The sequence below is a fragment of the Candoia aspera genome, chromosome 4 (assembly GCF_035149785.1).
Source record: "Candoia aspera isolate rCanAsp1 chromosome 4, rCanAsp1.hap2, whole genome shotgun sequence".
Taxonomy (NCBI): Eukaryota; Metazoa; Chordata; class Lepidosauria; order Squamata; family Boidae; genus Candoia; species Candoia aspera.
This window is the reverse complement of record NC_086156.1, coordinates 47,621,087-47,642,595: the sequence shown is the minus strand read 5'-3', so window position 1 is coordinate 47,642,595 and position 21,509 is coordinate 47,621,087. Positions and strand designations below refer to the sequence as shown.

General features: G+C 36.9%; 1 protein-coding gene across 1 annotated transcript; it reads right to left on the bottom strand.

Moving 5' to 3' along the window:
* Positions 1–2,752: 2,752 nt before the first annotated feature.
* On the bottom strand, positions 2,753–21,218 carry HERPUD2 (HERPUD family member 2). The gene is made up of 8 exons (XM_063304047.1): positions 20,717–21,218; positions 17,746–17,823; positions 15,728–15,841; positions 14,846–14,994; positions 9,484–9,606; positions 7,676–7,999; positions 3,683–3,797; positions 2,753–3,311 (listed from the first exon to the last, which is right to left on the bottom strand). Exons 1-8 carry the CDS (start codon positions 20,861–20,863, stop codon positions 3,153–3,155), a joined length of 1,209 nt encoding a protein of 402 aa, XP_063160117.1. The 5' UTR covers positions 20,864–21,218; the 3' UTR covers positions 2,753–3,152.
* Positions 21,219–21,509: the final 291 nt, after the last annotated feature.

The window sequence follows — 21,509 nt, the reverse complement described above, 5'->3', positions numbered from 1 at the left end:
AACCAATTGTATCATTGCCAGGGACTCCCACATAGAACATAGCTAAAGAGCTCACAAAAAAACTTGGGTGTCTCACAAAGGAGAGTGAATATTCTATCAACTCCCCACTGCAGTGCCTCTCGAAAATCAAAGACCTGAAAGTAGAAGAAGATGAAATTATGGTGTCATTTGACATTACAGCTCTCTTTACATCCATAGACCCAGCACTAGCGAAAGAATCCATGGCTGCAGTTCTACACAACGCACCAGACCTCGTCAAATACACCAAGATAGTGATACCCAGAATAATGGACCTCATTGACCTCTGCCTTGTGACCTATTTTCAGTCTGATGGACCAACAAAGTAACACCCATGGGACCACCATTCTCAGAACTCAAAGCAGAGATTGTAATGCAGCGTCTGAAAAGGATAGCACTCCCACACATATAGCCCAAAGTAGGGATCCAATACGTAGATGACACCTTCGTCATAATAAAAAAGGAACAGCTGGAGGAAGCACATGAAACTATCAACAACATCTTCAATGGAATAAAATTCACAAGGAAAGAAGAAAATAACAACACACTACCCTTCCTGGACATCCTGATCAGCAGAGAAAATGATGGCAAGCTAGAAGCACAAATCTATGGGAAATCAACCCACACTAACCAGGTGCTCCATTACCAAAGCAACAACATAAACTTCCACAAAAGGAGCTGTGTAAGAACATTATTCAGATGAGCACTAACGCACTGCAGCAACCCAGAACACCAGAAAAAGGAAACAGACCACCTATACAGCATCTTCCAGCAAAATGGATACCCCCTCAACTTTATCAAAAAGTGCCTGACCACTCAACCCACTACAACCCAACCAATAGAAGCTATGAAAAGGACAACTGTCATGAGTACTGATGGTGAGCAGGAGGGGGCCCCTATCCGGGGGGGAAAACGCATGCATAGTTTAGAGGCTTTGAACTTTCCTTCAAAGAAACTCAGAGCAGACCCACCTTGAGTTTGGGTTTATCTGTGTGGGTTTCTCACACTCTTTCAGTTTGGCAGGATTCTATCTTCTAGAGCTTTCAATAAACACTAGAGACCAACTCACTGTCTTGGCGTGGTACTTCGCTCTAAGTTAGGACAACAACACTGCCATACATCAGAAACATCTCAGAAACTACCAACAGACTGTTACAACCACACAGCATATCTGTAGCACTTAAACCAACTAAAACGCTTCAAAACATCTTAAGTAACCCAAAAGACCCAGTAGCCCAAGAAGAAAAAACAGGAGTTATCTACAACATACACGATAAGGACTGTAGCAGCTACTATGTAGGACAGACAGGCAGAAGACTAGCAGAGCACATCCACGAACATCAACTAGCAGTCAGAAGACACAATGAGAACTCCTTAATCTCACAACACATAAACAGACTCAACCATACTTTCAACAGGGTAAGTGTGAGCATCCTAAACTAAGCCAAATCCAAAAACGCTAGAGAATTCCTAGAAGCCTGGCACTCAGACAAAGCAGCAATCAACAGACACATAGAGGTAAACAACTTTTACATACCATTCAAAAGAGACAAGAGAAAAGCCAAAAGACCAGAACCCCTCCTTGCCAGCAATCAACACCCAGATATGCAAAGATTAACAGCAGGATTAACACCAGATGAACAATCAAACAGTACATTATACCTTAATCAAGGAACTATTAACTCAGTCAATCAACCAAGCAGCAAACAACAGCCCAATCAAGGAACTCCCAAGGAGAGAACACCACCCCTACCAACACAAGCTGGACAAACTACAGTATATAAACAGAGAGCAAAGCCCACTCCCTTTTTGCACTGAAGATGTTGCCTATCCTGGCAATGAAACATCTGCAAGAAAACAAGACGGCTCAGAGAGCACCTAGGACTCCACAAGACCCAGCTCTCTGGAGGAGGCTTAATGCTGGGAAATGTGAAAGGAAAAAGAAGAGGCTGACCACCAGCAGGTGGTTAGACATGGCTACAGCAGCAATTAGTGCACCATTGGAAGAGCTGAAGGACCAGGGACAGATCACCATGAAGAAAATCTATCTATGTGGTTGCTAAGGGTTGATGACTTGATGACACGTAATCATAATAATAATTTGGGAACCTTTACAATGAGTTTCTGTTTTACAGGCAAACCATTGAAAGTTTATGAACTCTGCCATAAATACATCACTTATTTGTAATTTTTAGGTTATTCTATGCATTGGTTTCTTAATGTATTTCTGTTGTACCTAGCACCGCTCATTTTGATATATGTAACCCCTGGATCTATTATGTCTGCCCCACTCCCAAAAATCCCTTGCTATCGTAAATGATAATTATAGTCCAACACATGTGAAGGACAGCAATTTAGATAATGCTGCTATAAATAACACAAGATGTATTCAACATTCTCTATGATTTTTTTTACAGAACAGACATACTGAGCCATGCTCATGCAAATTAATACTGAAGAGTTCCAGATGTTTCATTACTATAGCTTAATTTAAAAACTAGTTACATTCATCTCTGTCTCCTGTAATTATTTTTTTTAACTACAGTATGGATTAAATGTTTGTAATGTACTCAGTTGTTATCTATTCTCTTCAAAATGTTGCTTTATTATTGAAATTATAAGGTGAGTGGGAAAGTCTAGAGAACATACCACCAGCAAGGCTGAGTTGCTCAAAATTAAAATCCAATATAAATTTTTGACATATAATTTTTTAAAAAAGTAACAATGACAAAGATTCCAACACAACTTCTATTTTACTATGAAGGCGCTTATTTCTAGTGTTATTGGTAAAATCGGTAATTTAGTAACTCTTTAAAGGAAGGACATTGCACACCAATTACAGGTTCCTTCCCTCTGTTAATACAATTAAAACAAAAACATGGAAGACCAATTCTTTACATTTTTCTTGTTTAAAGAATAATATTTTTAAAGCATTTAGTAGTCCATTTTTGCTTAAAATATTCATTAGCATGAGAAAGCTGGGGAAAAAAATCACATTTTGTACAGCATGATCAGAAAATTTACATTATATATATTTTTGCAATTGCACTGTATTTAAAATACCACCCTCCCAGAGTCAACTTCCACTCCACTTTAAAGCACAGTTGCTCTACTACTAGTAGTTCCTCCTTTGCTTAGTTGCCAACTTGTGGAGGCCCTTCAGGAATGAGGGATGTAAAGAAAGTGGTGATGAAGGACCACGCAGAAGCCATAAATCCAGGATGCTGTTCGGTGTTGACATCAATAATGTCTTCGCCACTGTCTTCATCAATACCTTCATCCATGAGACGTTCCTTTATAGAAAAAAAAGTCTAGGTGATTTAATTGTTTTAATGGAATTTCTATTAATGGAATTACTGTAAACTGCAGTTTCTTGGAAAATATGTGTCCTCCTTCCTATCTAGATACCTAAGTACAATGTATTGTTCTTTGCAAATTAGATAAAGAAATTATAGACAAATCAAAACCATGTTTATGAATGGTAAAAATTAATCAGACATTGCAATTCAATATAAATTTACTCAGAAGCTCTGATTTCAACTAAATTTATTCCCTATTAAACATGCCTAGAATCATAACTTTATTTTTATTTCCTAAATTTAGAGTTCAAGTTTCATAAAATAGAAATTCTTAATTAATGGTGTTGCTCAACTCATCTCCTTACCATTTCTTCAAGTCCAGCATTATTTACATTTTGACCATCATGGTTTATATCTGCATTGTTTGCTGCAGGCTGTTGGATTCCTTCTTGTCTGAATGGAAACCACCCAGCTTGGTGCCTTTATAAAAGACAGTGACAAAATTACTAAAAAAAAAACCATACTTTTTAAAATCTAAGATGAAATAAAAACATGTAAGTCAGCAAATAATATAAAGCAACAAATGATAATAGATCAGTTAAGGTCAGTATCATTTAACTCATTCTTCCCCATTGGGCTTTCCAGATGTGTTAGAAATACAACTTTTGGAACTCCTCAGCCAGGAACTTACATACTTTTGAATGCAGTTGAATGAACTGAATGTATAATTGAAATGATACAATTATATATTTTTGAACACATGTAACATGTAAAATATACTTGTAAAAGCACTAACATATTCTGTTTTTAGATGAGCACATGACAATTCAGTGTAAATATTATGTGTTACTGATCAGCTTTCACCTAAGAAAAATATGCACACTTACTATACAGTGGATTAAATCTTAAATGTAAACTAAAAAGTTCAGTTGATTTCAGTGAGTCCAAATGTGACTAAATTTGTATCAAACCACTATAAAAGATATAAATTAGGAGGTGAGGGAGAGAATTTCACACCCATTTCCAATTGTGAGCTATTTTCCACATGCCTGTGTACTGGATATGATCTTGAGCTAACAGGACACAGTGGTGATGGTGCTGGACTAGGACTAGGGAGACTTAGACCCAAGCCCACTCGTGGTTATGGAAGTTCACTGGATGATTCTGAGACAATTATCTCTTCACAGGGTTGTTGTTATAAGAAAATTGGGAAAAGGAGTTCCTGGAGGAAAGGCAGTATTTAAATCAAACAAATGAATGTACTAAACCTCATAACCTTTTCTTATCAAAATAAGGTAAAAATTTGTTTTTCATGCTATATACATCCTTCCGAGTTTCTGATGTTGCGTATCAGTTACGCAGTTCATTTGTAAATGGCCTAGAGTGCTACATATGAAATATCTGGAATTTCCATATACATTCTCTGGGCTGTATTGATGTGAATTTCATACTGAAGATATTAAGTCATCAATCTTGAATGTACAGTTCATATAGATCAAACAACTTGGATAAAAGTTTCATATGCTTCAACTCCCTAAATAAGACTGATAAATTTCTAATTCTACAGAATTTTAAGTGAGGAGACTGAGAAATTAAAAAGCATATTCAGTATATAACATATAAATATCATGTTAAAATATACTAAATTTTATATAGTTTTAAAATAAGCATTTCAGATATTAAAGAGAAATAAACTTTAAAACAGATTATATAATTAACTCAGTACTTCACAATTATGTACACTAATAGTTAACCTTGGGAGTAAGATCAAGGAGATCTTTCTGAATTCAGCCTATGGATTTCCTAATACATAGCACCAGGAATCTCACCTCAATTATGAACTCACTGGATAGACTTAGGCAAACTACTCATCCCACAGACTCTCATGGTCTGTCTTTCCATCGATAGTAAGTGTTACTGAAAGAATTAATTTGATATGGGGATGGATAAAATAGTTTTTATTCTGTTCATGACCCATTTCTGTTTTATTTTAAGACACATATTCTCATCAGCTTGCTCAAATTTTAGAAATGCGTTGTAGACTTTTATGTCTATATGGTCTTTTCAAAGGTTCCTTTTCATGTTTAAATTCACATTTTTTACAGATTCTAGTATCACAAAATAGTTAGAAGGGATGCCATCTGCTATGCAGAATAATCATGAGTCTGAAATGTCCCAGATGCAATAGCAAAAATATACCATCTTTTCTAGATAATCGTATGGGGAAAATATATATATCTGCTGCTAACAGGACAGCTGTCTTTCAAAATACATAATTATCCAGGAAGAGAGGATGCATTGAGATGCACTGGTTTTTCCTTATTTTTTAGAAAATGTTATTAAAGAATTTTCAAAATATACATAAAAACTAAAAAGATTGAACCAAAGAAGCCTACAAAGAAAAAGAAACAGAACTAAAAAGGTGTGAAAAAACACAAAACAAATTACTACAAAGTGACTTCTGACTTTCTGTGACAAAGATATACATAAATCAGTATCAGTCTCTTGCTCCAATTCATATTATAGTAAACATTATTTCTATAAAACATTTAAATTCTCATTATTACATTCCCTTCTAAAATAAAATTACCCTCCCAATTAAAGAAAAACATATGAAACCCTTGAAACATAATTTGGAACCTAACAGAGTAACCAACACTACCCTTCTTCACTATAATTTGCTCCTATCTGCCAACTAAATTAACATTAACCAAAAATATAAAAATTATCCAAACAGCATAAACATTTATCTAAACCCTTAAAAAAACATCCTGATAATCACATATAAACAATAACCTAGGCATTTACCAAAAACGTAAGAATTTTCAAAACAGCATAACCATTTATCCAAACCTTTAAGAAACCATCCTGATATTTAGACAATTATCCCACTTCAAAGTAAACCAAGGCATTTACATGTCTCAGTATTATGTACAGAGCTTTCTCTTGTCAATTTCAAGTTCTACAACCTGCTTTTAAAAGCCCAAATATTTGTCCAAAATCTTCCAGCCTCTAGAGTTTACTTTTCTTTCTTGATCATGGTATGGTGGCAACACTGTTTTCTTATCTTCAACTTTCGACAACTCAATTTTCCTTTGACTATTTAAACTTAAGTCACCAATTTTCATCTTTTTCTTTGGAGAAACCACTCTACTCTTAAGGTAGTTTTCAGCCTTATCAGTTTCTCTCGATTCTTGTGACAATTTGGACTCCACAAATTCTGAGAAATGCTCCAAGACTTGAATAATGGCATTGTAGAGATCTTAAAATATCAAATTAATTCCCTCCATATTTCTTAACAGTAGGATAGATTATGGCGCCCTCTAGTGCCTCAGGAAGGTAAAGTGATTAATGCTGTAATTGAACACTCTCTCCAGCCTTTTTATCTCCGGTGTGACCAATCAGGAAAATAAAAAGTAATAACAAACAGCATTCCCATGGGAAAGTGAAAGCAAATAGATCAGAACTCCAATCCGCAGATTCAACAAAGAAGGAAAAGTTTTATATTCCTCAAAAATCACTTTAATAAAAAAAGCAATTAAAAAACAAAATTATTTAAATCTCAATTTAACAAATTATATATAAAAAGCCAAATTACCAAGTTAATAATTTTCAAAAATAATGAGAGTCACCAAGAGATTCCGCATTTCTTTGCTGTAGAATGCCTCTCTTTGGTAAATTGAAACGAAAAAACCCTTAGTGGTGTAGAAATGGGATGGGCAGCTTTAAGGTCCATTTTGGTTTCAGAACAGCTTGGGAAGAAGATGACGGACCCACCTCCCAGCTGATCGCTTACCAGTCGATCACAAAATGCTGTTTTGCAGTCTTCTGGCTGTGACCAGCCATCTGGAGAACACATGGAGTGATTCCTGGGGTTCTCCTTAATCCGGAGAACGCTTCTGGGCTCCAAGGAAGCCTGCCTGAGCCCAAGTAAAAAATCCACTCTGACAGGTCAGTCCACAGACAGCAGAAAAAACCAGCTCAAGCTGCCATTGTCCCCACCAGAAGTAACTGAGATGCACTGTTTTTTCCTGAAGCAATCTCAGGGGTGTTTTAGATGCAGATGACGGTGCTACACTTTGTAAGTACTCCAAACAGATAGACCATGTAAAAAAATAAAATACCTGCAACATTCAGACCATCTTATTAAAACAGTAAGCTCACTAATTATGTGACAGAAAAGTTAATAAAACTGCAGACTAATCCATATATCTGTATTCAAAGGGGGTGCTAGGGAGTACAAACGGATGAAGTTCAGAACAAAATACATAATGTACAAACTCTTCCAGTTTCTCCAATTTGGTGTGCTTTAAATTCACAAAAACTATCTATTATATAAATATATCATATTTACTTACAGGTAAACTAGTAACATAGCTCCCATCACCATAACAAAGCGGCTGAAGGATGAATAGAAATATACAATACTAAGGAGAATAGCTGCTCTGGAGAATGTGTACATCCAGTCCAGCCAATCTCTATTGAAGTCCTCTTCATTCATGACTGGACCTCCTTGAGCATTCATCTGCACATTCTGATTTATAGGCCTGTTCTCCTGTGGAGCTACATTTGGAGCTGCTGGGGCCTCATTTGCAGGAACATGCTCAGAACTTGTGGGCTGTGGAGTTGGAGGACTGGTAGAGTCAGGATTGAGGGTTGCCTGGGCTGAAACTGCAGCTTGACTGTAACAGAAATAATTAATGGCTTCTCAAAAGCAAGGCATATTAGTTAGCTATCTATATTATGCAACAAAACAATCTCATCGTGGCATTTGAATCAGCTGCTGGGGAAAGGGCACCCCTCTCCCTTGAAAGAATTGAGGAAGGGAAGAAAAAACTCTCTCACTGGTAGCTAAAAGAGGCATTTTGGAAATAAGATTCAGCATAGAAATTACGTACAGGTAGTCCTCAGCTTACAATGGCAATTGGGACCAGAATTTCCATTGCTAAGGGATGTGATTGTGCTTGGGTCAGGAAAGATGCACAAGTGAAGGGGAAGGTGCGGTGAGGGAGGATGCGCAGAGGTGCGAGGGAGGCATAGTGAGAGTCAAGGAGGGTGTGTGAGAGTGCATGGGGATGAGCCCAGATGCAAGGGAGATGCGGCGAGGCTTGGGGAGGGTTCACAAGGGGCCGGCATGAGTGCAGAGGGGCTGGGGGAGGGCACACGGGTGGGGGAGACTTACTCCAGTGACTTGCAACCTTCCCTGCTGACTTCCCCATTGACTTTCTGGGGAATCCAGCAGAGAAGGTTGCAAATGGCAATCACAAGATCACAAGGCACTGCAACTGGTCATGCTCTTTTAAGCCTGCCCCCCGTTTTTTCCCTCTTTTATACATATATGTGAAACTGCCCTTCAGGTGGTCTCAGGTTTGTAAAAGGATTTGTACTCTACATAGTTTTCTCTCTTCTGTGTATCTCTGCTTTCAATAAATAAGCTTGCTTTTACAGGTACCATCTACTCTAAATTAATTATCAGAAAAGTATGTGGCCTGATTTCCATCCTATACCTGTTCACCATGACATGTATTCTCATTTTTTGTAGTGCATTTGTGGGAAGAAAAATTATTTTATGTGGCAAGAAGAGTAGTAAAGAGGGAATTTTTGCAGAAAAAAAATTCCTCAGAGAGTTTGCGGTTATTAGCAATTAGTTAGTATTACATACCTCCCAAATCAAGGGAATATATGCTTATTTTTTTCTTCAGTCATCAACTGAATTATCATGTGTAAGATTAATCATGCCATTATAATATGATAAATTTCATAGCATTTATAGAAGATTGATTTCCCCTTCAACACAGCTGTGCTGTTAAGGGAAATTCTTACACAAAAAGAAACTGAAAATATGGAATTGTTTCTTGACATGGTGGTTTTCCATTTTTCCAAGAAAATTCATCCCAAAATGCAGTCTAGGTAATGCAAATCTTCATTTTGTAATCACTTTTCTTCACAACAAAGCATGTATCTAAGTCAGCCAGCAAAATAAAAATAAAACTGTCCTTAAATGAGTAACTTTTATAGTTCAGCAATTCTAGTAACTGTTTTAACAAATCTTATTTTTATTTCAGAATTGGTTTGTTAAAACTGAACTACAAAAAAAATCAATACACTCTTAGTTACCAACCTTCCATCTTAGTACTAATTAACATCATGCTCTATTTATACTTACTATTGCATATAATACTGACGTGCATACATTTGTTGCCACCATAACATCTGTAGAGGGCTGAAAGTAGGATACACTGGAAACCCAGTTGACATTCCTTGCCCAGGAAACTGATTATCTATGTTGCTACAAAAAAATTAAAGTTAATTACATGCCATTGTTTTATGTAACAGAGGTACATATAGTTAAAATAGTGCCATCAGATCTGAGCTGCACAAATTCATATGACCACCACATAACACTAAAGAGTTAGCATTTTTGCTTCCCTCTAGTAGTACTTTGGATTTTTGCAGCCCAGATCTAGTAGCCATAAAGTTAAAATATTTATTTCAAAAAAACGTTTATGGCCCTATCACAGAATCTAGACAGTTCATAACTCATAAAACATACAATAAAAACAGAGCAATAACTGATTCATCACTTTTTGCCCCCAAAATGGATATAAACAACAACCTTGTTTCAGGATACTTCTTACACAGAAAAGCATGAAAAAGAACGAAGTATTACAAATGATTTCATCATCTCCCATAGTTTACTGTTTACAAATTCAATTCCAAGTGTTTGGTAAACATGTAGAAATGAAAGACTGCAATGAGTTCAAAAGAACTGAACAACATTTCAGGCCTCCTAAAACAGTCACTAACATAAAAGGTGATTATGCACTTCTTTCTATAGAAAAGTCAATATAGATTCTGGAAGATAAAATGCTGGCACATTCACTAATTGCTACACTCCCTTCAAACCAAAGGCTTCAACTGTCACTTTAAGAAGTGATGGCCAAGCCTGCTTTTTCCCTCCCTCCTCCACCTTTTTCCATAAGTGCCATTTTTTTAAGTTGAAAACTAGAAGACAAAGACTCTCCTTTCTGATATTTGTAAGCTACCCTGGGAACCTTTAGGTTAAAGAACAAAGTAAAATGGCTATAGAGAGCCAGTTTGGTGTAGTGGTTAAGGCACCAGGCTAGAAACTGGGAGACTGTGAGTTCTAGCCCCACCTTAGGCATAAAGCCAGCTGGGTGACCTTGAGCCAGTCACTTTCTCTCAGCCCTAGGAAGGAGGCAATGGCAAACCACTTCCGAAAAACCTTGCCAAGAAAACTGCAGGGACTTGTCCAGGCAGTCTCCAAGAATCAGACATGATAGAACAGATTTTTTTAAAAATAGCTATAGTATAAACAAGCCAGAAACAGGTTTTCATCATGGTAATACTCAATCTGAAGTTCCATTTATAGTAGCAGTAAATTTATAGCAGCACTTTTTACTGCTGTAGTAAATGGAAATACTATTTACACCAAACAGTCTGTAGAACAGGTTAGATTATGCTTAAAGTAAAATAAAACAGCTTAACAGAATACCTTAGCACAAATTGTGTTCCCTTACATTAAAAATGTAGCAAGTCTTGCAGTTTTAATGGTTTACCTAGCAAATTGGATTTAGTTAGAAAGGGGAAGTGCTAAAAGAGTAACAGTTGTTGTTACCACTGTTATTTAGTTTATATTTATTTATTACTTCAATTTATATAGCCTAACATTCTGCCCAGAAATGGCAAACATATAAATCTAACAACTTACGTATATCTAAAAATCCTTATAGTGAGATGTTATACATCTTTTTCAAAGGCAACAACAGAATTCACTGTAATACAAGTTGATGCAACCATATTGCATCAGACCACAATTCTACCTTAGAAGAAAATTGGCTGCAAGGTGTCACAGGAGACCTTGCTAATTCTCTATGGACTCAGACTGAGGAGATGTAAAAATGGTAGTAATGGGAAGAGAGAACCAGCAGTAATTCTGTTATTCAAAAAATATCTTCCCTAAAATTCTATTTGATCTCCTTTTACCACATATTCTTCTACATTAAAGATCTTTCTTTGCAAAGAAAACATTAAAATTGTAACTATTTATTATTACTGCCAAAAGACTAATTTCATAACTGCACCTCTTTTTTAATATACTTCAGGGGCCTTCAACACAGTGGATCAAATTTTCTTGCGGTCTTCATAATTCTTGAAGTAGGGTATGTTTAACTGGTTACCTTCCGGCTTCCAGTTTGAACTCTTCTATTCCATAAGGGAATAATCTATATCTTCTGAGCCACAGAGATTTTTCTCTGTTTAAAGACATGCAGAAAAAAACCTCCATTTGGTTTTCTATGTACACCGAAGGCTAAATACACAGAATTTTCCAGAAGAAAGTATACTTAGTAGTTATTAGAAGACCGATTCTCTGTAAGATAACTGGCAGAGACAAAAAAATCATTTTCCCCAAAATAATTACATATTGTGCTTGTTGTTTACAATACCTGATCGCTGCTTATTTGCCCTTTCTTTAACATGGCCTGTTTTAACACATTAAAATGTTTTAATGTGACCTGCAACCTGAGTATATATCAATATACTGCATATATCTCTTAGTTGGTGGGATGCAGGCAAAATATTCTCTAAATTAGAGAATTCTAGTTTGCATGGAATAGCATGAACATGCTTGGAATAAAGCTGGACTTTGCACTTGTGGCATACTTGCAAAATTTGCACAAATTGCCTAGTACTATCCTTCTTATTAGCAGAGAACTCTGCATATGACATGGATATAAAGATGGCTGGTACTCTAGTCTGTACCTTATGTAGTTTATAAAAAAAATTAATATGAAACCTTTCAGTGACAAAAGCTTTCAGTGACTGGGTAGCAGAGGTCAATATCTATGGACCCATCTAGTGACAATGTATAGAAGACTGCAACTTGGAATGTCAGAGAAGTAAATGGTAAAGAGCATACATTATCATCTGAAATGAAAGAAAAATAGATTGTGAGTCTGTAAAACTAAAAATGAAGAACGTAATAGATTGGAATAAAAATTGTCTGATCTTGTGGAGTGCAGTAGATGAATGCATGTAGCAAAGTGATGGCATAGGCTTAGTTATGAAATGTTTAAAATTTATTTATTTATTCATTAATCAAATTTATCACTGCCCATCTCCCAAAAGGGACTAAAATGTATTCTAGAAAGTATGAATTGCTGTTATCTGGGTCATTGTGGATATGTATGAAAGTAGGAATCCCTAGGTTGGTGACAGCTGTATGTTACTTTCTAGTGAATCGTAATAATAATTAAAAAACAGAAATGAGAAAAACTGTGCAACATTCTAAATGAAAGCAATTACAGCAAAAGTGTGATTCTACTAGGTGACGTAATTGGATTGGTGATGACAAGAAAAGAAAAAGTAGTTGGGCCACTCAGATACCAAGAATGGTTCAGAATGGTGATCATTGAGTACCTGGTTAGAAAAAAATTCTTAGCTTTGAATACATGGCTAAAGTATAAGTCTGCTCATATGTACTCAAGGCAAAGGAACACATATAAATCTAAAACCAGGTATATTTATCTCCCAAGAGAATAACTGAAAAGTGGATGTAAGGAAAAAGGATATGGAAGCTACAGTATTTATAACAAAGAGAAATGAATTAAGTTACAGTATACCCCAGAACTGTGTAGACTTATACTAATGGGAATTATGAAAAAAAGTCTATTGGGTGGAATGACAAAGGGAAAGAGACTATGAATTTCTTATTTAAAAATTATATATATTTTTATTTAAAAAATTAAAATACAGTATAATGTGTACAGAGAGAAAAAATAGTTGCAAACAATGTAGTCAGAGATTACAAGCAACTTTAAGATTCAAAGAGCCAGAGAAAATGCAGAGCAATTAAAATATAAAACTGCATTGGAAGTGAGTACAGAGGGGTAACCAAGGAACTTCCAACAGGGTGAAAGGAATAAAAATGATGAAAAGATTTGCATACAATTAAAGTAAGGGACTGTTGGAAGGAACATTTTAGATATTTGTATGGGAGTGACCGTGACTGCATTGAAGAATGGAATTGAAACTAATGTTGTAACTACTGGCATCCTTTAAAAATTATGAAAAGGAAGCCATAAATACCATGAGAAGGTTGAAAAATGCAAGGTTGCAAGTGTAGATGGTACAAGTGAAAAAATGTTAAAATATGCATGTGTTCATTTGTTTAAGGAGTGACAATGCAATTCATTTAATGTTTTAAATAAGAAAGACTGCATCTGTTCCTGATTACTGGAAGAATACCATTATTGTTCTGCCATGCAAACAGAAAGGTATCAAGTGTGAGTACAAAACCTACAAGGTGATTACTTTGTTAAGTGAGCCTGAAAAGGAATCTGGCAGAATTCTGACTGACAGAGTACAAAAGGTGACAATGAGCAAAATTTGGGAAGGTCAGTACAGCTTTATGCAAATCCTAGGATGTGCAGGCCAGATTTTTCAAGTCACTGGAAAATGCATAACATGAGACAGGAAGCATGCTGTACAATTACTGATTTAGAGAAAGCATATGATATTATGAATAAACTTGATTTACGGAGTTGAAGGTTGTTTAATAATGTGAAAAAAGAATATATGATAGAACTAAAGCATGTGTGGGAATCAATTGAATAATTAGGGAATGATCAACACAAAGCAGAGAGTAAGATAAAATGTCTTAATGTTTAATATATTTGTGAGTAGATGTATATGGAATACTTGTGCTGACATCAGAGGTATATTGGTTGGAGATATGAATCTACATTTATTTTAGTATGTCTTTTATGTATTAGCTGAAAACCTGAATGATTTGCAGTAAGTATCAGATAGATTCTATGATGCAATGAGGATCTGAAAATTAATAAATCAAAGATCAAGATAATTGTGTGCAACAAGAAAAATGAAGTGAACAATTAACAGGTTACAAATCCTGGGAGAAAGGTAGTGGTTTATATGTGGTCAATTATGAGACAAAATATATGTAAGACCATGTTTCTCCCTACTTTGTTACATGGAAGTGATAGTTGGGTATGTCAGGAGAAACATAGAATTTGAATGCAGTGGAAATGGAAGTGTGTATGATAGAACAAGAGCTAGGATATAGAATAAATGAGTTTTGAAGGAATGTGGACTGAAAATACCAGTGCAAAAGGTGGTTTGGTCTTATAGATGGAATAAATGAGGATCAAACTGCAAAACAAATCATATAAAAAGTTGAAAGGAAACAAAGTTGTGGTTAAAATAAGGGAGGGGAGAAGTCTGAAGAGCAAAAGGCAATGTATGAAGTGGTTGATGGACATGATGGAAGGAAGGATAGTTTGCAAGGATAGAAAGATAGGAAGAGATATAGTGAATGCTGTTGGTGTACATTAGTTTTAGCCATGCAATTTTCTTTTTCTTATCTTATCCTTTTAATGTCTTTGTCTTACGATCGTTATGCCTTTTCAGTGCTCTGCATTACATTGCTTACACTATAAAATGTTTAAATGAAACTCTAAGATTCAGATCACTTATATGCTACTTACCCCTGCATTATATACGGGAATGGATGGCTTTGCATTTGATTATTTTGTGTTTGTGCAAGGTTGCGATGTCGCACACCTTCAGAATTACTGACAGCTGTATATACAGTTTCTTGAGATGAGGAAGATGTTGATCCCGAATGTTCTGAACTCTTGAAATAAAATGGTGATACTTTGAATCAGATGTGCAAAGCATTCTGTGCTTTATGCTAAAAGGTCTGGTTCTTCAAAACATCATGAAAACTAAACTAATATTCTGCACTGGACCATTAGCTTCTTTCTATTAGGAATCCAATCTGCAGTTTCATACCTTGTGCCAGAATACTGTATTTATGGACCTCAGAATAATTAACAGAATATTTTGCTGGCTAAAAAAAATTAACAGAATATTTTGCTGGCTAAAATTAGTTCACATGATGGCCTTTTTCTTTTCTATCAGCACCATCAAGAATTGAAAGGTAAACAGATTATGAATCAGAGAACATAATCATGAATTCAGAACTCATAATTGCCATGTGAATGTCAATCTATACAGAGCAATCTCTATGTGGACCATGACATGTACAAGTACTCTGTACAGTACTTGCTACCATCTGTTAAAAACCTCCAAAAATTGTACATATTCCTGGAGGGATGGGAAATAATACTGGCACATTTTTGTTTGATTTTTAAAAAGCATAGTTTTAAAAGATACAATCCAAACATCTTATAATTCTATTATGCCTCCCAGCTTAATTAATCAATAAACTAATATTCTAAACTGGACAAAATAGTTGATATACTGCCATCCTTTCATCATACTATAACTACTATATGCATATACTAAAACAGTATTTAGTTATTGACAGAACTTAAATGATTACATCTTATACAAAGATAACTTACCAAGCTGTTGCTAGATGCTGAAGATTCATGACTTTCCCTAATAGTGTCAGGATTTGGGGAATTTGGGGGTGTCCGTGAAGAACATACTAAATGAACCATGTGATATTCATCTTGCTAAAATAAAAGAGAGTATTTTTAATACTGACTACTTTCTCTCAATCATTAAATCCATGGTGGCTAGCAATACCAATCATGAGGCTAAATGCTCATATAATTGGTACAGTGGGTATGTTCACACCACGCACTTTACAGGTTACTAAAATAACCCATTTGCTACATTTGCACAGACTATAACAAAATGTGTTGGGTTCACACAACTAATTAAGCTATGATTAAAAAAAAACCCAAGCTTGGGAAATTATGCAAATACAATTTCTAGGTCTTAACCTGACCTAGTTAATACAGCTAATGAATACCAAATGTAGGCTGTCCATAATGGCAGGTCCTGCTGCAGCATCTGCATGAACCACCCAAGTTCTAACAATCTTCTTTTTCAAAGGTAGCCCAGCATACCCAGTAATGGGTAGGCCAGTACATACAGCACTCTCTTGGCTGGCTTGCTCTCTTGGCTTCCTTATCAGAAAGAGGAAAGACAGAATAAGTAAGCGAGAGAGAGAGAGAGAAGAAGGGAGGGAGGGAAGGAGAAAAGAAGGAAAGGTTCTGTGTGTGTATCTGTAAATTGTATTTCCCCATGTTATTTTCCAGAATGTTCAGGAAAAATAGATCTAGTGATCTGCTTGTGGCTATGACCCCATTCTCACTTTTATACTAAGGAACATCTCATCTTATTTGTCCATGCAATGGGGTTTGTGAACTCTTTAGTCACTGGATCCGAAAAATCTGTGAGTAAATGACTTGTTAACCTCTGGATCACCCCAATTCCTAAATTTATACTCAATCTTCCAATTGCTTTATCCAGTTTCAAATAAATATTCAGAGTGATGTTTTTTTAAAAAAACTTTTGAGTACTATACATTGCCATTTGTCTACAATGGATTCCTACCATGGGGAGTACAGGAATGTAGATTCAGTGGAAGATTCACTTTTTACAGATACTTCTCTCATACCACAATAAATTTAGGCTTTGTGCCCTTTATGTTACTTTATTTGAGAACAGTGTTGCTTTATAATTATGACTTGCTAATCCTAGCAAAAAATAGGATGGCAGACCTGAGCAAAATCCAAATACTTTTCTATGTCTCTACCTACCTACCTACCTACCTACCTACCTACCTATGTAAAATACATTTTAAAGAAGTGTCTGGATTTGCTTAAGCCTTTCTTCTGAGCAACTTTTAAAAATAAAAACAGTGTTTAGATCTTACTTTTCACTGCATTATCAGGGAATGTCCTCAAGCTGCTGTACCAGATTGCATACGTGCTTCTCAGTAAAATAAGAAATATTATTGCCTGTATGCACTGTTCTAGTATCTTTTAGGATCTCTGAAATAGAGAAGATGAGTAGAAAACTACTCCTCTTGGCTTCACCTATAGAGTCCCCCTTTTAGGGGGAGATGGGCGGTCATAGAAATGTGAATAATAAATAAATAAACAAACCTATTGACTCCACCTACACTCTGGAGAGTAGGCAGTGTCAATAGGTTCTTCCTCTTTTCCATCAGTCCCAGTGAGCCATCACTACTCCTTCATCAGAAAGGGCTGTACCTGTTGTTCAAGATTAGATCAGCTATTGACCTATCAATGCAATAAATTAGTTAGCAAGTGTGACACTTTTAACACTTGTATTTATGATATATAAAATAACTAAACCTCATTAATCTACATATACACTTAGAAATATAATCACCACAGTAATGGTTTTATAAAACAATCAATTCATGTTGTAAACAAACTCAGCATGTTTTATTAAGTTTCTGTAGTTCCTCAAACAACACTGGAATTGCTCCATTTCACAATAGTGACAACCTCTATATAGTTTAACAGAACTTTATTTACAATCTTTGCTATTTTGAAAAGCAAAAGGTCTATTTAAAACACAGTAACAGAGTAAAGCTTACTTTTCTGAGAATATCTTTCAGCTGCAGGTGATCAGGAAGCAATCTGCCAGAATATACCAGTCTCTGATCCTTTGTAGACTAAGAGATGTGACAAAGGAAGAATTAATCCTTTTCAATAGCAGTATACTAGAGCTGTAAACAATATTTGTAGATTAATAAAGTTTGATTTAAACTTTTTCCTGCTTACTGTAAACTGTAAGAGCTGTAAACGATATTTGTAGATTAATAAAGTTTGATTTAAACTTTTTCCTGCTTTAACATTTGAGATATTTGTAAATGGTGTCTAAAGCTCCAATCTACATGTATATTGATGATAATACACATACATAAAGATACATTTATTACTTTTAGCCATGGAATAGTTCCTCCAATCAGCTTTAATAAATAAAGTGTACATATATTTAGGTAATTTATTTCTCAAGAGTGATTGAACTTGAACTCTTGATTGAACTATTGTCATTTATAAAACTCGGTGTTGCTAAATTTGAAGGTAAATAAGCTCATAAAACATCACAACTAATTCTTTTTTCTCACAACATTGGCATTGTATTTTAACCAGTTTTTAACTAATGCTTCTATGGGTACCAGAAAAAAAATACTGTTTTTTTTCTGATTTTGACATACATAGCTCCTTCAGTGAAGAATATGAGTATGATTCAGAGCTTCCAAATGTGTGTTTTACTAACATTCAGTATATGTGGTAATAAATAGGAATTCAAATTTATTGTTGAAGTAAATGGGATTTGACTAGCCTTAAATCTCAGAACTACTGAATCACTCTAAATAACATACCAAAAGGGAGGAAGTTTATGTCCCATAAACTCCTCTAGAAGACTGAGTGGCTGATCCAAAAGAACCCTAGTAATCTAAACATAAATTAAGAGTTAACATCTTTGTAATCTGAACATAGGCTACAGGATGATCCAATGTTCACTTGTAGTGTAAAGTTATTCAAGCCATTTTTTATTGTTTGGGTAGTTATACTATATTTTAATTGCACTATTATATGGAAAATACAGCCTTAGAGTACTGTATCAGAGCTGTCAGATCTAGACTACAAAAATCCATATGGTCAGTAGATGGCAGCAAAGTCAGTTTTCTTTATGTCTTTGCTTCCATCTACTGCTCCATTAGATTTTTGTAGCCTAGATTGGTACTCCTATTTAATATAAACTTGTATGGTATCTCCATGTTGTATAAGAAATATCAGAATACTGAATGCTATTTATAAATCCCAAATAAAAATCAGGAGGCATATCACTAAGTGAAGAGTCAGTTTGGTGTAATGGTTAAGGCACCAGACTAGCAACTGGGAGACTATGAGTCCTAGTCCTGTCCTAGGCACAAAGCCAGCTGGGTGACCTTGGGCCAGTCACTCTCCCTCAGCCTCTAGGAACAAGGCAATGGCAAATCACTTCCAAAAATCTTGCCAAGAAAACTGAAGGGACGAGTCAATACTGCAATACTGACTTGAAGGCACCAAAAAACCCCACAAAAAATGCTAAGATGTATTGATTTTCCTTTGCTCTTCTATCTTTTAAACCAAACCATTCTCAAACTTCCCTTGTCAGTTATATTTCACATGACTAGTAGCTATGCAATCCCAGGAAAGGGCAGGGCTGTTTTATAAGATCTCCTTTTGAAGATCCAACCCAAAATATTGCACAGCTATAATGCAGGGAAGCAAAAGCAACATTTTGCTTTTTTAGACATTTTTAAAGACGCTTGCTTTAGTTGAGAGAAATGGATGAGTTCCTGGCCAAACAAGTGCCAGGATACAAATAATAACAATACTGTAAATTAACCAGAACTGTGATAATCACCTTCTTGGAGAGGTATGATTTGAGCATAAAGCTTGGGAAGAAAACACAATATGACACTACTATCTAAAGCTCTTGTTGTTGTGCCTGACAAAATAACTTTCAAACTAAATAATAGCAAAAAGTTTGCAACAGAGTAGCTAAGTACTGCAGGATGGCAAGCTACAAGAGGAGATTTCAGTGGCTCACTCAGTACCATTTAGAGCTGGCTGGGGAATTCTGGGAGTTGAAGTCCAGTCACCTTAAAATTGTCAAGATTGAGAAACACTGATTTAGAGATCAATTTCAGCATATACTCTCTTAAACATAACTACTTAGAAGTTTGGAGTTATTTTGCAGATTGTACAGTTACTGGCAAACATGTATTGGCTTCTGCAGACTCACACTTGCAAACAATCAGTTTCCTGATTAGTTATTCCCTTATAATATGAAAGTTGTATTATATATGTGATTGAGCATGTATGATACTTTAGACATATATCTAAGCATTCTGCAGAAATGGCTCTCTTGACTGATAAATAAGATTCCAATAATGGGAACTGTATGCACCTTTTTATTAGGAGACACTTGGTGAGATACAAAGTGAAACCTGAAGTGTCTGTAATCCAGTAATTTAGAGAAAGAGTAGTAAAGGGAGCAACATCTGGACTGCCTACTTGTGCTCAAGGACAGAGAAATTGAGCAACAAGTGAGTGGGCTGCGTTGCTGGATACCGGATGAAAAAAGGCAATCTTACTGCAGCACACTTTGGAAAAGTGAGATTTTGGTTTGGGGGAGCAAGGGGGAAAAGGCCTAGCTGCTAGCCAGTATGCCAAGGTTTCACATCACTGCTTGGGAAAGACCTGGTAGAGCAGGTAGAAAAATGGCTATGCGGTCCCATGGGATACCAGTAGGAATGCTACCTTTTATTACTGACCATAACTTTAAAACACTGAAATGTAGCAAAGAAAGCCTGAGAGGCGGTGTGAAAAGCTCCATTTTGGAATGCCAGACTCCTTTTAAATGCATAACTACAGCAAGCCAAGAAGCAGAAAATAGAGAGTCCTGCTTCGACGGAGCAGCTTTTCTCAGCCGGCGCTTCTTGAACCCCACCGGCTGTGCTGCTCCGTCCGGGGACTCAGGAGGAGCTAAAGAAAAGGCGAGGGGCTCACCGGCTTACTGGGGTAAACCTTGGAGAGGTGCCACTTCAGCCTCCCGACGGTCCAGTCCAGGAAGCAGCTGATAGTCTGGTCCGTGTACTTCTGGTTGGGCGCTTTGATGATGAGGGTGACGGGCGGCCCCGCCATGGGGGTCTCCATCGGGGCCGGCGGCTGTCCAGGCGCCAAGAAGGGAAGCAGGCTCAGGACCGGCAAGAGGCAGAGGAGAAGCGCCTTCTAGGAACGGGAGTGGCCGCGCGGCCCCCGACGCCCATTTCTGTCCACTGGGAGCTGCTGTCTCCTCCTCAGCGCAGCCCTGGCCCAGTCCCCGAGGGGCGGGAGGGCAGCGTCACACACCGGCCACGCGCAACAAGGGCCCGGCCCCGGCCTCGACGTAGCGCGCTGCTGCCCCGCAAGCAGCAGGTCACCCGGCACCCTTCCCAACCCAGAGCAAGCCTAAAATGGAGTCTGGAAAAACAACCAACCAACCGCCCCGCCTGGCGAGCGCTCGGTACGGAGGCGGCGGCGGCTGCTCCAGCGCGTGGGCACCAGGGGGCACTGTGGGGCGGCGGCGGCCGGAACAGACGAAGGCGAAAGCAAAGGAGGGAGCGGATGGTTGCTGGCAGAGAGAGGCGGTGGTTCCTGCTTGGGCAGTTCGGGTCCTCGCGTGACAGGGAAGTGCTCGGGACATGAAGCTTTCCCGCCTTGTTGTGTCCCATGCCTCGTGAATTTTAGTCGTGTTGCTGCGGAAGCCAGAAGACTGATAATTGGGGCTAGCGAGAGGCAAAAACGGAAGCATAGCAATGCA

Excerpts from the sequence above, each read along its gene's own strand:
- HERPUD2 (XM_063304047.1), bottom strand. The coding sequence starts at position 20,863 with ATGGAGACCCCCATGGCGGGGCCGCCCGTCACCCTCATCATCAAAGCG. Across the intron at positions 17,824-20,716 it reads AGGTTTACCCCAGTAAGCCG|TCTACAAAGGATCAGAGACT; the intron begins GTGAGCCCCTCG and ends CACATCTCTTAG. Across the intron at positions 9,607-14,845 it reads TTCCCGTATATAATGCAGGG|CAACATAGATAATCAGTTTC; the intron begins GTAAGTAGCATA and ends ATTTTTTTGTAG.